General features: G+C 39.6%; 1 protein-coding gene across 1 annotated transcript in view; it reads left to right on the top strand.

Moving 5' to 3' along the window:
* The first annotated feature begins 360 nt into the window (after window positions 1-360).
* Window positions 361-15,392, top strand: part of plch2a (phospholipase C, eta 2a) — a 50,331-nt gene continuing 35,299 nt past the window's right edge. Inside the window, exons 1-4 of the mRNA XM_081608698.1 lie at window positions 361-1,029; window positions 8,270-8,416; window positions 12,303-12,546; window positions 12,700-12,829. Coding sequence (XP_081464824.1) covers window positions 774-1,029; window positions 8,270-8,416; window positions 12,303-12,546; window positions 12,700-12,829 — 777 coding nt within the window. The 5' untranslated portion in view covers window positions 361-773. The remainder of the gene's footprint in view (window positions 1,030-8,269; window positions 8,417-12,302; window positions 12,547-12,699; window positions 12,830-15,392) is intronic.

Consider the following 15,392-nt stretch of genomic DNA (forward strand, 5'->3'; position numbering starts at 1 on the left):
ATCCTGTCATTTTTGGTCCTCCATACTCCAGTAGTATTCCATTCCCCTCTATTCATACATTTACACTAAGTGTACCTTTCAACGTTACATCAGACTCCAGCTGTTCCTCATCATCAAGCCTTCAGGTGGAACTTCAGTAAGCAACTTTTTAATTGGCCTTTAACTAGAAAAGCAGCTCCATCTAATCAGGGGCCTGTCACGTCCTCCTGTGCCTGCTGTCTCATTTTCTGTGGGTTAATGCGTTTCACTCAACACATTTAGTAAATCTCCCAGACCAGGATTACTGCATCAGAGGGATTTAGGATCTCTGCCTGCCCAACACATGTTGCACAGTTACCTTTGTGCATTGTGCTCTCATGTTGTTCCTGCAGAATTGTCTCTCATGAGCAGCCAGCATTTTTCAGATCTGCTGGTGTCTCACACCAAACTGTGTGTGTTATATGGACCAGTGGTGGCTGTAAATATGACCGACTGCATCCTTTTTGTTTTTGACGTGGAAAGAAACTGAGATCAGCAGGGGGAAGCAACTTTTGATGTCATTTTGAGTCGAAAAGGATTTTTCTTTGATTGCTTACTAAGGTCTCCTTTAAACCCCAGAAAAACAAACAGTTACTGTTACTTTGTTGTTGTTTTTTGGTTAGATGAAAGAGGATTACCTAAAGATTTTCTTTTAATGATTTAATTGATACTGATTCCTACGTTTTCTTTGAATAGAAATTGATTCCCTTGTTGCCAGTTTTGGCAGCAGTATTTTAACCCTTTGTTGTAGTGCAATGAGCACAGCAAAGAGAAGCGGCTTCAGTCCATTTGGATCGGTACCTTCAGCCCTGATGCGTTCTGCAGCAGCAGCTACCGGAGACAAGCCCGGACCCCCTGCTAGAGGGGCTTTCTCCCTGGAGAAGGAGAAGCAGAAAGACGGGACTGCTTGTGAGAAGCAGGAACAGGCCTCTGTTGGTCGCGTGTTGGAGGAATTTTTCTGGATCGGAACCAGCATTGTGGCTTTTTCCAAATGGCGTCTCGGCTACATGGGTAAGCTGAGTCAGAGAGTTGGATAGTTTTAACTGAATGTTGCTAGAAATTAGTCTTTACAAGGTTCATTTTTTTCATATCTCCAGTCGACTGCATCGGGTCAGGTGAGAGTGCTGAAGGGAGACGGAATGACATAGATGTGCATCACCTTATGACCTCAGTTTATGCAAAACTATACAACCAATCAATAATTCCACCACTTAAGTTAATTGATTTGGAAGAAATTGGATTTGATTTTGCCCTATTTATTTATTTTTTATTTAGCTGTCAGAGATGACTCTGTGACAAATGGAATTTGTCCAGAAAGTGTTTTATAGCTATTAAATACTATTATTAAATATTATTATGATTTTCATCATAATTTACTCCCATTTTGCTCTGCAGTCCTTTTTTTGCAGTCATCACTGAGTTTTCAGATTTTACTCACCAAGTTGGCCTTTATTATTTCCCAGAACTTGAGAGCTCATCACCAAAAAAACTCTAGAGCGATTTTGAATGACAGATTCTTTTTGCACATAACATTTTTGTTCCTTCTAGACCAAAAACTGAAATAAAGAACTGATAATTCCAGCTGACTCTCTCTGATGGATCATGGTCAGCACAGAAATGAAACCTGAGGTTTAGCAGCAATGTGACATTTGTCCCGCTTGTGGAAGGTGTCATGGTTCACCTCCATTTATCCACAATCCTTTTTACTGTAGCCTTCCACAGTTTCTCATCTAGCATCAGAAAAGTGTCACTACGCTGCAACCAAAGTAGTATTAAATTATTGAACTGCAGCGTCTGGTACAGTGAGTTAACACCTTGGAATACAGCACACTTGCTCTGCTGTGCTTTATAAAGAGCACAATTATGTTTCACACTTCCACGGTTTGTAAATTTCCCACTGCAGCCGTGAAGGTGTTGAAATCACAGGGTACCACATGATGTTAAACTCACTTCGCAACACTTCTGTGCTAATCTTAACCACAGACTCATGACTGGCATCTTCACAACATGGAGCCTCCTGACAATGGGAGCCTGGTTACTACGGTAATTACGCTACCTGTTCAGCACAGTGACATCTGTTTTATGTCCTAAAGATGTAAAATATCTTCACCACCTTTTGTTTGCCCCTTAAAATTGCCACAGATCCCACAGAATCACCCGTTTGTTTTTTGTATTTGTTTGGGACATAAGGTCTGAGCCAACAACCCCCCGCCTGCTTCTCCTCCAGCTTAACCTGGTTTTCTGACAGAAGAAGTGAGCAGCTAATTCCACCTCCTTGGCACACATTTTCCCAGTGGCAGTAGGTCAGCCATGAAGAGACGTTCAGTTGTTCCTCTGACCTCTGACCTCTGCTGTATTTCTGAGCCACCGTCTGCCGTCTGCGCTTCACTTGACCTCTTTACCAAGTGGGTCACAGAGAGGTGGAACATTTGCGGTCAGGTTTTAGAAACTTTCAAATGGAATCTGGGGGTCATTTAAACAAACTCCTATATCCAAACACAGCATCCATGCCATGAATCATGAGTCACATGAGGAAGCATGCATACATGTGGATGAATGTTTCATGGTCTAAAACACATCTGGGCACCATATTTTCACATTGGTTACATATTTCCAGATACATCATACATTTTCACGTTTCCCATGTGCGTCACATATTTCCACATGGTTTAACATGTGGAAATATGTTTCCACATATTGAAACATATTCAATATGTTGAATATGTTCAACATATTTAACACATCCACATGTGAGGAGATATGTGATGCACGTGAAAATATGTGAAACCCATGTGAAAATGTGAATCAAATGTATTGTCACCATGAAACGTTCTACATGTATGCATGTTCTTTTTCATTGGACTCATCACTCAAATGGTGTTTCAGTGTTTTGGTCAAACTTTCAGATTTGGTCTAGACCAAAAACTGTGCCTGAGATTTGTTGAGTTGACACTAGCTTTGTTCTTTCAGCTGACAACATTGGATTGGACCTTGTTTTTGTTTATTTTGCCATCCACATGCAATCACTTTGTAAATCTGAAGTTGTAACCATGGCAACAAGCCTAGATTCTAGTGCGTTAAGTGCACGCAGATGTGCGTTTATTTATTTAATTATCTTTTATGTAATTCGCATGCACTTTTTGTATCTGCACCTGTACCAGGTGTTGGATGTGTGCTGCTGCTGCCGCTGCTTCAGTGTTTAAACCAGCATCTTTCAGGCTGACTGTATCACTATCTAACCTATTTAAATGATTTGCTCTGTTGTCAGTCCCAGCCTTTGATTAGAACAGCTTCATCATGAATTCCTATTGAACTAGGTGAACTTGTTTCTCTAATTTCTCTGTGTGCTGTATTTTGTTAGCACCACATTGTCAGTCTCTGTAGGCTCTCTGAAGCCAGAGAGGAATGCCCTCTGTCTGCAGGTTTTATGAATCCAGTCACCATATGAGCATAGCCACCCAAACCCCAAGTGGCATGTTCACCATCAGTTCCAGTGAAGATTATTTACCCAACATCCATTCATCAGAATGCAGACATAGGAAAAAGTTTTGGGGCATATTTAGAAATGCTGCTAAATGACTCTGCACTGTGTGCCTGGTGGCTGTTTGGACATTTTGAATCTGCAATGTACTTTTGAGCTATTGGCCTTCATTTTGAGCTGCACCATATGTTGAATCACAGTCATCAGGCTGTGTGGTATTACCAGGAGAAGTCACTGGAAGATTTTGCTGAATTTCAGGTTCTATCCATTCAAGTTTTATTAGTATACTTGGCCAGCTGGATGGAGCTTTGCCATCCTTAATGCACACATTTGATCAGAAATTTGGTGAACAAGAGGCTAATGCTCAATGAGAGTAGGGGTGGGGAGTGGTCATAATGATGGAGGAGAGCTGCTCATGTGTTATTTGGTCATGTCACAGTGATGAAACACAGGATTGTGGGATGTTTTAACTGAAGCAGTGTTTGCGGTGTGGTCGTTTTTCACATTGTTGAATAGGTAAAAATGTGTATTATATCACTAAACATTGGTTAAAATAGCAATATTAACATTATCAGTATTGGTTCACATTTTTCCTGTTTGTGCATCCCTAACAATCTCCATTTTCTACATTTTAAAAAATCCAAACATTGTCGAGAAAATTATTTACTGGTAGAAGGGGCAGGATATTCTATCACAATATAGTTGTTTCATATCAGTCAATATCAGTAATTGTTTATTAGTTTATTGTTTTAAATATCTTAAATCCTGCCGTAACTTTTCCTGTTTTATCCAGTTTTCTCTCCGGCTATTCTGCTCATGTTCGCCTTCCGCTCCATGTCGTTGTTTTTGTAGTTTGAAGCAGTTATGAGGCACTTGTGAAACCTGAAACTGCTGCTGTGCTGTTACTCAGCAGGTTGTTGCTAAGTAACCAGTGAGCCAGTGAGTGAGTTGATGCCACCACTCTTGATTAGCTAGCTGGACATGAGAGGTTGAGATCCTTTCTTCTGGCTACATCTCCCAGAATCCTTTGCAGTTCTGTATCAGAATTTATTGAAATTATTGACCGTTCTACCAGACGTATTTTCTGTTGATATTGATCTGGTCTGTGCTATCGATTCATTGCCCAGTCTGGTAAAAACACACAAATCAAGTTACAGACAGAAACAAGAAAATATTTGCAACAATATAGCTCTTACAAAACAGAGACTTTCTCTTCATTTCTCTCCAAACTACAGGAGGAGGAATTTGACCTTAGCATTCGACAAAGTTGTGCTCTGGTGCTGGTGTGAGTTGGTGATGCATACAGGTGAGGATCCCGCCCCTGCTGCGAGACGGAATGAAGCTGTTTATATCTGTGTCAGGCCGGGGGATGGAGCTCTGACCCGACAACCCGCGGGGTCCGGATGGCCTCGCTGCAGCTAAACCCTCTCAGCAGCTTATTTCATGGATTGCTGCCTCCTCTCGGGCTGAACAAGTGCAAATCCTTGGCTCTGTTACACTATGGATGCATTCAGCAGGCATGCACAGATAATCACTCTTTCTTTGAAATCAATACCAGCTCTCTCACAGCCGTGTTCCATTTATCTGGCATGAGCACAAGCTGTAAAATCATTAAGGTTTAGTTGCTTATAGATTCGATGCTCTGTTGGCTTTTCTCACGCTGGAAGCAAATTACTACACATTGATGGCGTGTTCAGACTGAATCCTCTGGTTGAGTGGGACAGTGTAAAGCAGAGGAGCTATTTTTAATCAGAGCTGAATGCATTAGGGTCCAAAAATAACTTCAGCACAAGTTAATCAGGCTAGACCTTCCGGAATAATATTGTGAAGCATCTATGCCATAGCAAATGACAGCATATTAATACTATAACATTGTTGTTTAATGAATGACCAGACATATTCATGAGCAGTGTACAGTGAAGTGTGTGTGTGTGTGTGCGTGTGTAGATGTGTTTTTATCTAAAGTGATGCCTGCAGCGTCGGGCTTTGATTTTGCACAATGTAGCAGCAGCCGTCCATCTGAACAATGGAGCCAGTGGAACAGCTGCCCCCACCACAACTCCCCTCCATAAAGGTCAGGGAGATGTTAAAAAAAACACAGCTTTTACTGCCTCACTTTGTGACTGAAAACACCCCTGCAGTCAGACTAACTTTCTGGATTGTAAATTCTCATCTCACTTTTCCCCACTAACTGCAATGTTTGTACCAGAAATCATTGCTAAACCCACCCAGTCATTGTTATGAATGGTACCTCGTACTCCCACTGCCCCACTCACAGACACACAGTCACCTGAGAAGACCATTGTGTCTTTAAGTGTTAAAATATATAGTTTTGATAAATTTGATCAAAGTGAAATTGAAACGAGAGCTCTACAATGTATGAAATTGAAGTTGGAATATCAATATGTTGAATATTGCCACCGCTAACAACTGCTTGGATGCAACATTGTTCGGACCGTTCATATTGATGGTTTGTTTTGTCTGTTGTGTGGACTCTAGCTGGCCTAAATGCCGTAACTAAGCATATATATTTTTTTCTTTTTGGCTGAGATCCTAAAACTCATTTAAAGTGGTGGGGACGATAGTGGTGCTAAAGTAATATCAGTTATATTTACATGTGCTTACGTGTTTAAAACAACAAGGACGTTTTAAACACACATTTCCTGTGTTTACAGTAGTTTTAAATACTCAAAGCCTTTCAGAAGCTAGTGTCAGTAGGACTACGACTTGCACAGCTCCCGTAACAAAACGTCATGCCTGTTCATGTCAACACCATGTGAAGAACCTTTAATCACATTTGCTTCAGATGAAAGCAAACTTTTTTTGTATGTTTTTTGGGGGTTATTTTTTACTAATTATTAAAACCTCTAAGTGACACATAAAACTCTGTTTCTTAAAAGGCAATGTAATGAATTGTGCAGTACTGAAATCCTCAGCGTACAGCATGCCGTTTCTGTTTGTTGATGTTGGTGTTTGCAGTCTGCAGCAGATCTGCAGGTGGGAGGAAGGCTAACACACCAGTAGATGCGAGTGGGATTCTACAGGGAGCAACGTCCTGCCCGTTTAAACGAACCAGTCCTGTTTGTTGATGTGGAGTCTGTTAACAAACTCCTGTGCAGGAATCCACTAGCAGAGGTCAAGAGACCAGGACTGGACTACATTAACAATACCCTGAGGGAGGGGGTTGGGGTGTATGTGCAGTAAGGCCAAATCAATGCTCAGTCAGAGCAATTCTTTGAACTTTTCATGTAATATGCATTCAGGAGAAATGGGACAGAATATATTTAGTTTGACTTTTTTTATCTTTACTGCTGAAATAAATGTTAAAAATAAGTATTCATGATGACTTTTAAATGATAAATGGCCTGTATTTACCATTTATCAGGTCCAGAGGACCTCAAAGTGCTTTACACTACATTCAGTCCTTCTCTCAATCACACACTGATGGTGGTGAGGCATCTGGACAAAGACGGAAAGGGACTTTGTCCCTTTCTGTCCAATGACAGAAAGGGACAAATTGGGATCGCAAACCGGCAAACTTACTGATCACGGGACAAAGTCCTGCCATCCTCTGAAATTTTGGGGACAATGAAGATAGTTTTTATGAGAATATAGGAGAATATTATCCTGACATTGTTAGAATTCTTCTGAAAATATAAAAGCCATCTAGGGAATAAATTAGTCTAAGTGGGTTTGTTTCATTTACTTGTTAGTTGTTCTTTCATGCATGTTTGAGAAATCCTTGAATCTCCCATGGCAACCATTCAGGGGGGCCTAAATTCTTTGTTGGAGCTGCAGTCTGGGCTGAGTTTCTGCCTCACCACTCCGCTCCTCCAGACTAGCGTAGCAGCAGTTAACAAAAACCTGGTGGCACTGAGCATACCAGATGAACTACTTCTCTTTGCTTAGCTCCTGAGAACAATGTTTAAGGCTTAATGAAGAAACATTGTTGTAATGACATGTTGAAGAAACAACATGTTGGAAAGAAAAGGAGCTTCTTAAAGTGTCAGAGGCCCAATGTCAGGGTGTAAAATTGCAGAGTCAAATTTCTTTTTAATGCGTAATTTTTATAACAACTGAAGGTAACATAGTATTTTATTGTGCCATTTCATAGCATAATGTGCATGAAAAATACACAGTGCTTCTCCCCACACCTTCTTCCTAGTAATGACTGTTTAGTTGAATGTTCTGTCTGTCGGCTGTCTGTCAGCCTTTTGTGCTGCTGAGGTGGCCTACTTTCAAACATTTTGCAGGCGAAGTGTCTGATCAGATGTGACAGACACTTGATAATTGATCATTTGGTCACAGTGTGTGTAACTGCAGCCTGGGGCCGTTAGACCCCCGCTGCAGCTAAATGATCATGCACGATGTTCCTGCAGAGCTCCTGACAAACAATCTGTGTTTTCAACAGTACGATTTTATTGTAGGAAATGACCAGTTCTGGATGTTTGGGTTGCAGAATCAACCTCACATCTACACACATTGTTTGGTTAGTCCTGGTGTCTGTCTCTGCCTTGTGGAGCAGAGCTTAGTCATGAAGAAATGTCTCTCAATTTACTACCATTTGTTTCCTTATTGCAGAACGACTCTTGAATGTGTACAAGCACTACATTGCTGTGTGTTCATTCTAGTGAGAGGATTTAATAAAAAATAAAAAATAAAAAAAAAACCTGCACACAAACAATGCATAAATAACTCTACCACACGCTCCAACAGTTTCCCTTTGAGTTTCCGACCATGTTTTCATTCCATCCTTGTTCTCTCTTGCAGTGGAGAAATGCATGAGCTCGATGCAGATCGGGACCCAGATGGTGAAGCTCCGTGGCGGCTCCAAGGGACTGGTGCGGTTCTTTTACCTGGACGAACACAAGTCCTGCATCCGCTGGCGGCCGTCACGCAAGAACGAGAAGGCCAAGAGTGAGTGACATAGATGTAGGATGGGTTGCTCCTGTAGGGTGAGGGCCTCGCCATAGAGTTCATATGCAGGGGAAACTACAGGTAACTTCTGTTGCCATGCAACCAGCCTGAGTGTAGTTTCTCCCTGTGCTTCTATATGCCGTACTGTCACAAAAGTCTACATTGGCCTTGATGATGTGAACTTCAACCTTTTCTGGAAGCAGATGCTGTCATCAGTTACTGTTGAGTTTTTGAAACAGCAGATAAATAGAAAGTTTGACACACACTGTCAGATGGAGATCCCCATACTCTGTTTATTTGTCTTACAATGTGAAAGTATTCCTCACCTTACAGAAATAAAATGCAGTTTATATGTAATAATCAAAGCAAAGCTATCAAAATCTACTTGGCTCCACCAGGCAGAGAGTTTACATGTTATAAAAAAAACTATTTGATTTAATCAAGTGGTATACTTATCTGAAGGGGATTGGACTATGAGACTCAATCCATGGCTTCAAAACAAAAGTCTTTACAAAAGAAAATTTAAGTTCTCATGTTGGAATACGACATTATAAACATCTGGAGGAGTTTATATCCAACAAGCCGGGATTATACTAATTTCTCCCATGCACATACATTATACTCCAGAAGAGATAATGTTTTGCTTTTAAAAAAGATAACCATGGGGTTTGTAACTGTGAGATGGGCAACACCGACCTCTATGATCATGCCCCCTATTATTAAATTTAAAATTAGATGAGGACCTCACGAATACACAGTGGAGATTAAATATGACTGAATGACTTACAGTTTACAGAACTAATCAAATCTGACAAAAATATATTGCTAAAAGAAACCCTTAATGGAGAGGTTAGTCCAGAAATAGTCTGGGACACGAAAAGCAGTTATGAGGGTTAAAATGATAAGAGAACAAACCACCTACATTATCAGAAGAGGCCGAGACAAAACAGGAACAAAAACTGGAACATAGTGAAAGCTCAATTTATTTGCATAATAAAATTAATGCAAATAAATTGCATTCATTTTATTAAGAAATAAAATGAATGCAATGTATTTACAAGAATTGTGAAAAAATACCGAACAGAAACTACTATGAATCTGGGGCCAAGTTTTCCAGAGAAAAATACAAAAGCAATGTAATATAATTTAGAGGTATAATAACACATTTCTCAATAATGAATAAGGGTCAAATAAGATATTTTCAGAACAAATTATAAGTTGGTGCAACAAGATTTCTACACATTCTACAGATGGGACTATCTCAGTCTGGAAATTATTAGACATCTGGATGAGCAGGAATCGGTGCTTGATGAAATACTAATTCCATATCAGGCAAAATCCAAAGAGTTAAATTATGACTATATAAGGGACTTATGAGTAAAAAACCACATTTAACCTCATATGTGAAAACAAAATGGGAAAAGAAAAGTAAAATGGAAATCATCAAAGAGAGCATTGAAATGTACAAACTCCTATTCATGAAGAGAATTTATTTGGAAATGCAAGCTTAGATTTTTTTAGGCCACCAAAACATTTCTTGTACTAGAGAGGAGGCAACATGAAAACACAGAACCAAACCATTGGCTTATTTTACGGCTGTACAGTTAAAAGATAATACTGCACAGGAATACACAAAAAAATCAAAAGTATTTTTAATCCCACGGGGGCCCAGGGGATCAGTTTCCTGTGGTTCCCCCTCCTGTGTAGTCCTGGGAATAATAAGCTTCTTAAGTCAGTTTAATTATTCATCAGCTTTAATCTGTCCAAACAGTGTTTTACACACCAGCCCTAACATAAAAATAACCCACACACGTCACTGACACATCCGTAGAACTGCAGACTTGTTTTAAATTGAGGTAGTAGATAATGGTGGGGGGGCTGGTTGGAACTCATTAAGACTCTTGATGTCCTCTAAATGTGTCTGTGAGCAGACGTTCTCGTTGCATCGGAGCATAATGAATGAATGAGGCTAAAAAGTCAGCCTTGCTGTTTTACGGTTCAGAAAGTCTGGATATTTACCAATTATTAGAGCCCAGAGAGGATTTGAAAAAACGCAAAGTGTTAACACTATGACCTCATTAAGGACTTTAAAACAAAGTCCTTGTGATTACCACTCTGAAAGGTTTTTCTTTCTGCGCTTCCACTATAGATGCCAGAAAGATAATTCTGCAAAAGAATAACGTGGAGAAAATAACTGTGCTGGCAAATAGTGTTGTGAGATGCAGCACAGTGTAAGAGTTTCAAATCAGTAAATATAATTAATCATTGATAGGCCATTTTTATTTCAAAGCCGCAGACAAAACCTGAAACTGCTGCTGTGCAAGTTACTCAACAGGTTGTTGCTAGGTTAGCAAGACTGAGTGAGTACAGCTACATTCAGACAGCAGACTAATGCAACCTCGATCCGACTTTTTCACGGCAGTCTGAACGGCCCAATTCTAACTTTTTCTCCAGAAAAAAAAATCTGATCTGTGCTACTTCCATATGTGGAACTAAATCTGATAAGTGTCCATTAGATTTCAAAGCATCAACAGTCAGATTGGCCATGTCTCATTTTGACATTCATGTCATTGATGTGAAACGTGTCAGAATTCTGCACCAGAAGAAACCGGACGCAGTAAATCAGGAGGTGAACAATGGCTGACCATTATAATAGTGAAGCGTGTCCCATTCCAATCCCACCAGTGCTTCTCCGACTCCACATCCAAACAGGTTTCTGTAAAGAAGCGGCAGTCAGTGCTCCACTATATTGCGGTTATGGACTTCCTTCATCTTGTGATTTTGTACAGATACTGTCTGTTCCCATTGCTGAATAAACTTTAAAATCGGTCCATAACTGGCACCTCACATTATTACTTCTGTAAATGGTGGACTGCTGTGTGGCATCGACGTTCTTCTGTGCACATGGGTCTCTTTAGGGTCGTAAAATGTTCACACAGAAGTTTGGTTGAGATCGTATTTAGTTAGCAGTATGAACGACCTCACAAGTAACATCAAGATTCAGCAAAAAACATGCAAACGAAAAAAATAAATCGGCATTGAGCTTCAAGACTGGCTGTTGGAACATATCCTTAGGTGATGCCACCAACCTTGCTAATCTTACTGTGAGACATTGAACAGCTAAAGCTTTTCCTCTGCCTACATCCCCCAGAATGCTGTGTGGTTCTGGATTGAAGTTCTGTGAACTGAACACTCTAACAGATGTATTATCTGTTATTGATCGCGTGTCTATCACGATGATATTTTTGATTTATTGCAGAGTAACAAGGAAATCCAATGGAAAGAAATTAAAACGGAGACATTCCTAGAAAAAAACTGGTTTTTCTCACAAATATCCTGTCCAAAAACACCAACTTTTCAGTTGAAGATTTTAATAGATTTGCTTAGATATTATTTGTCTTAATGATGCATCGACAATATCTTCAAGAATTTCATAAAGTCGCCAGCTTACCAGAGATTTGGTTTGATTTTTGTAAGTGAATAAAATCATTTTATAGCAGAACAACTCTGTCAATGTTGTTGTAATATTTCAGTAACACTGTCCTGATATTTAATGGCAGTAAAATAACATTCAATCACTTTTTGACTTGTTTGATGCACTGTAAATAATGAACTGTACTACCACACATGCTCTTCTATTTATTTAGTCGAGAGTTCAGGGGTTATTTTAAAAATTTTATTAAAAAGCAGTGTATCTTGCAATCTTACTGCAAGTTGTGTCCATATTCTACAACCAACATTAAAGAGGGCCATACAGATTGACCTGCCTAGTATAATTTTGAGGGTTTTTTATGTTGTTTCGATACAAGTGTCTTCTTTTTTTTTTAAATATTGGTTTTGTATTGAGGTTATCTTTTTCAGTTAAATGAACTTCCTGTTTTCTCAGTCTCCATTGACTCCATCCGCGAGGTCTGTGAGGGAAAGCAATCTGAGATCTTCCAGCGGTATGCAGATGGCAGCTTTGACCCAAACTGCTGCTTCAGTCTGTATTACGGAGAACACATGGAGTCCCTGGACCTGGTATCTGGAACAGGAGAGGAAGCCCGGACCTGGATCACTGGCCTCAAGTACCTGATGGCCGGGATCAGTGACGAGGACAGCTTGGCGAAGAGGCAACGCACCCGCGACCAATATCCTTCACCAAGTCATCAGTTAGAGATGTTACAACACTGATGAGGCTCTGTCCCACATTATTATTATACACTGGAGGAACATTTTGTGCTGTTCTTCAAATCAATGCATCACATTTTTTGTTCAGCTTTCCTTAACCAGAGTTTTGTCACATGGCTGAAGCAGACGTTCACTGAGGCTGATAAAAACGGCGATGGGAGTTTAAGCATCAACGAGGTTCTTCAGCTTCTGCATAAACTCAACGTCAACCTGCCTCGACAAAAGGTCAAACAGATGTTCAAGGTACTGATGAAAGTGGACTCTAAATTTCTTGGTTTTCTAGTTTTAGTACACTTGCACTGATGTGCACAAGCCTTCATCTCTGTTTTATTATGGTCATTTTTAGTTTAAACCCAAAACCAATTGAAGCACAGTATTTAAGAATAGAATACATCAGATCAATAAAGCACATTTTAATGCAGAAGTGCTGACTTAATACTTGTTTAGTATCAGCTTAAAGTTGGTTGTTGTCTAAAAGTACCAATAATCTGACAAACATTGGACTGCATACTTTCTTAATCATAAAATTGTAAATTGATGTTTTTTTTAACTGTCCCTTTATCCCTGTTGCTTTGATAGAAATAATTCACTTTTACATTCTTATCTTCAGGTTTTCTTTACTCAAAAAACAAATCAGAAAAAAACGGTAATTATTGTGATGACTCCTAAATATGAGCTTAGCAACTTTTTTTTTATTTAGAAACTAACGCTGTAACTCCTGACTTTATTGTTTTCCTTGTTGATGCTTGGACAGGACGTGTTTCAGTTAGCAGAGGTCCACTCTGTCAGGTTTTAGATGGTTTAAGTGAAGCGGCCGCTGAAGTTGGTTAGTAGTTCTACTTTTAATCAAAATGCATGCATGTAAAGTAAAAAAGACCAAATAAAATCTATGCATTTCTTGACAAACCTATGTACTGTATAAGGAAAAGAAAAAACAATATGCATTTTCATTTCTTGATGACAACACGTGTAAGGAAAAAGAAAAACAAAAACAAAATATATACATTTCACTTTTTTTTTTAGTTTTGGTTCTTCATATTAACAATAATAGCAGGTATCTGTTTTCTGAAACAAATGCCTTTTTTGCAGTTCTTCAATGACTGCAGACTTTCCCCTGGAGAGACACTACATTCCTGAGTGTAGGACCTTAAACATAGTCAGCCTTACTAAATAATTCTTTATTTTTGTTTGAATATCTTGTCTATTTCTTAAAGGATACTGCAGCTTTGAAGCTGCAGTAGCGGTGGACTCTAGTGACTGACTTCTAACATCAAGGGGCTTATTTAGTGACTTTAACTGCTATAAGTAGTTCCTTCCTGGCAGATTGTGAATGATCAGTGAAGACACTGACTGCTGCAGATGTTGACTGACACGCAGCACAGGGATTAGCATGTTGACCTGTTAAACATGTTGTTTTAGCCCTCTTCCTCCAGAGCAGGCAGCCAGTTGGCTTCCCCTAAGACCAGTGTCCTGAGTATGTTCTCCATATGCTGCTCCTGGGACACAGATGGCCTGCTCTGTAATGCGGCGTAAACGCACTGGGCACCAATCTGGCTCTGTGTGCGTGTGTGCGTGTGTGCGTGTGTGCGTGTGTGCGTGTGTGTGTGTGTGTGTGTGTGTGTGTGTGTGTGTGTGTGTGTGTGTGTGTGTGTGTGTGTGTGTGTGTGTGTGTGTGTGGACATTAATGCAGATTTGTGTGCTTGCAGTCACTAGGCCACTTTCTTGGCTTAGCCTTATTAGTCTTTACCTATCTGTACATTGGTTCTGCCATAATGTGAACTAATATGCAACCATATGCAATGCAAGAAATCTAAAATAGGATTGAAAAAGGTATCAATCCAGTTACTTTGTGATCTGATTTAATGGATGTAAAAGTAGCTTTACATCAGAGCTGAGCAGTGTTAGGCTAATTTGAGATTAGAATGTTGCTTAGATATATGATAATCCTGGTGGTAATTCCCCTCACATATTCCTCTCTTCAATTTCCTTCATTGTTCTCATTAGTTAACCACATTAAAGGTGCACTATAATGCAAAATTCACTTTTTGCATGTTTCTAAAATCTCAAAATTGTTGCATGAAAATTTTATTATCTAGTAACCCCAAGCCAATCCCAACCGCTCACCTGGCAACCCAAGTGCAGTTACATCCACTTCATTACAAGAAGATGTTAAGTTACTGCTGCACAATGGCTGCTGGAAAAGAAAAATATTTTGTTATCGGCTGCTGTACAGAGCATGTGCCAATTTTCTCCCAGTCACAGGGAACAGAGCCGTGTGGCTTTATTTTATTTTTGCTTGCGATGGCCAAAGAAAGTTGTAGTTTACACAGCAGGATTTACCAAAATACTTGAACTGAAGGAAGGTTGTGTTCCTACTGTTCTTCACGATTCTGCAGATGTTTGTGATGTAAGCACGTCTTGTGTGTTTTGTATTGTTGTTGGGCACTAACATGATTTGACATTTAGTACGAACTAACGCTGAATGATGGTCTCTGCTAGTCCTATGTCTCATGTTACATTACTCACAATATCTGCGCATTTATTGTCGAAATTATAGTAAACTGAAGGTGATGGTCTACATTGAGAAGATGCAGAGTTTGTGAAAACATGCCAGACGCTCGGACATTGCCAACACTGAGTTTTTTTTTTTTTTAGTTTTTTTTTGCATGTTGAGAGAAGTGCTTCTCCTCTAACCTCACAAGTGTATATTTTAAAAAAGGTTGCATTTTCAGGGGAAAAAAACGTTTTGTGTGCTGAATTATTGTTCTGATGTCAGCTGCTGGACTTCACATCACATCACATTGAA

The sequence above is a fragment of the Poecilia reticulata genome, chromosome 7 (genome assembly GCF_904066995.2).
Source record: "Poecilia reticulata chromosome 7, P_reticulata-male-v2, whole genome shotgun sequence".
Classification (NCBI taxonomy): Eukaryota; Metazoa; Chordata; class Actinopteri; order Cyprinodontiformes; family Poeciliidae; genus Poecilia; species Poecilia reticulata.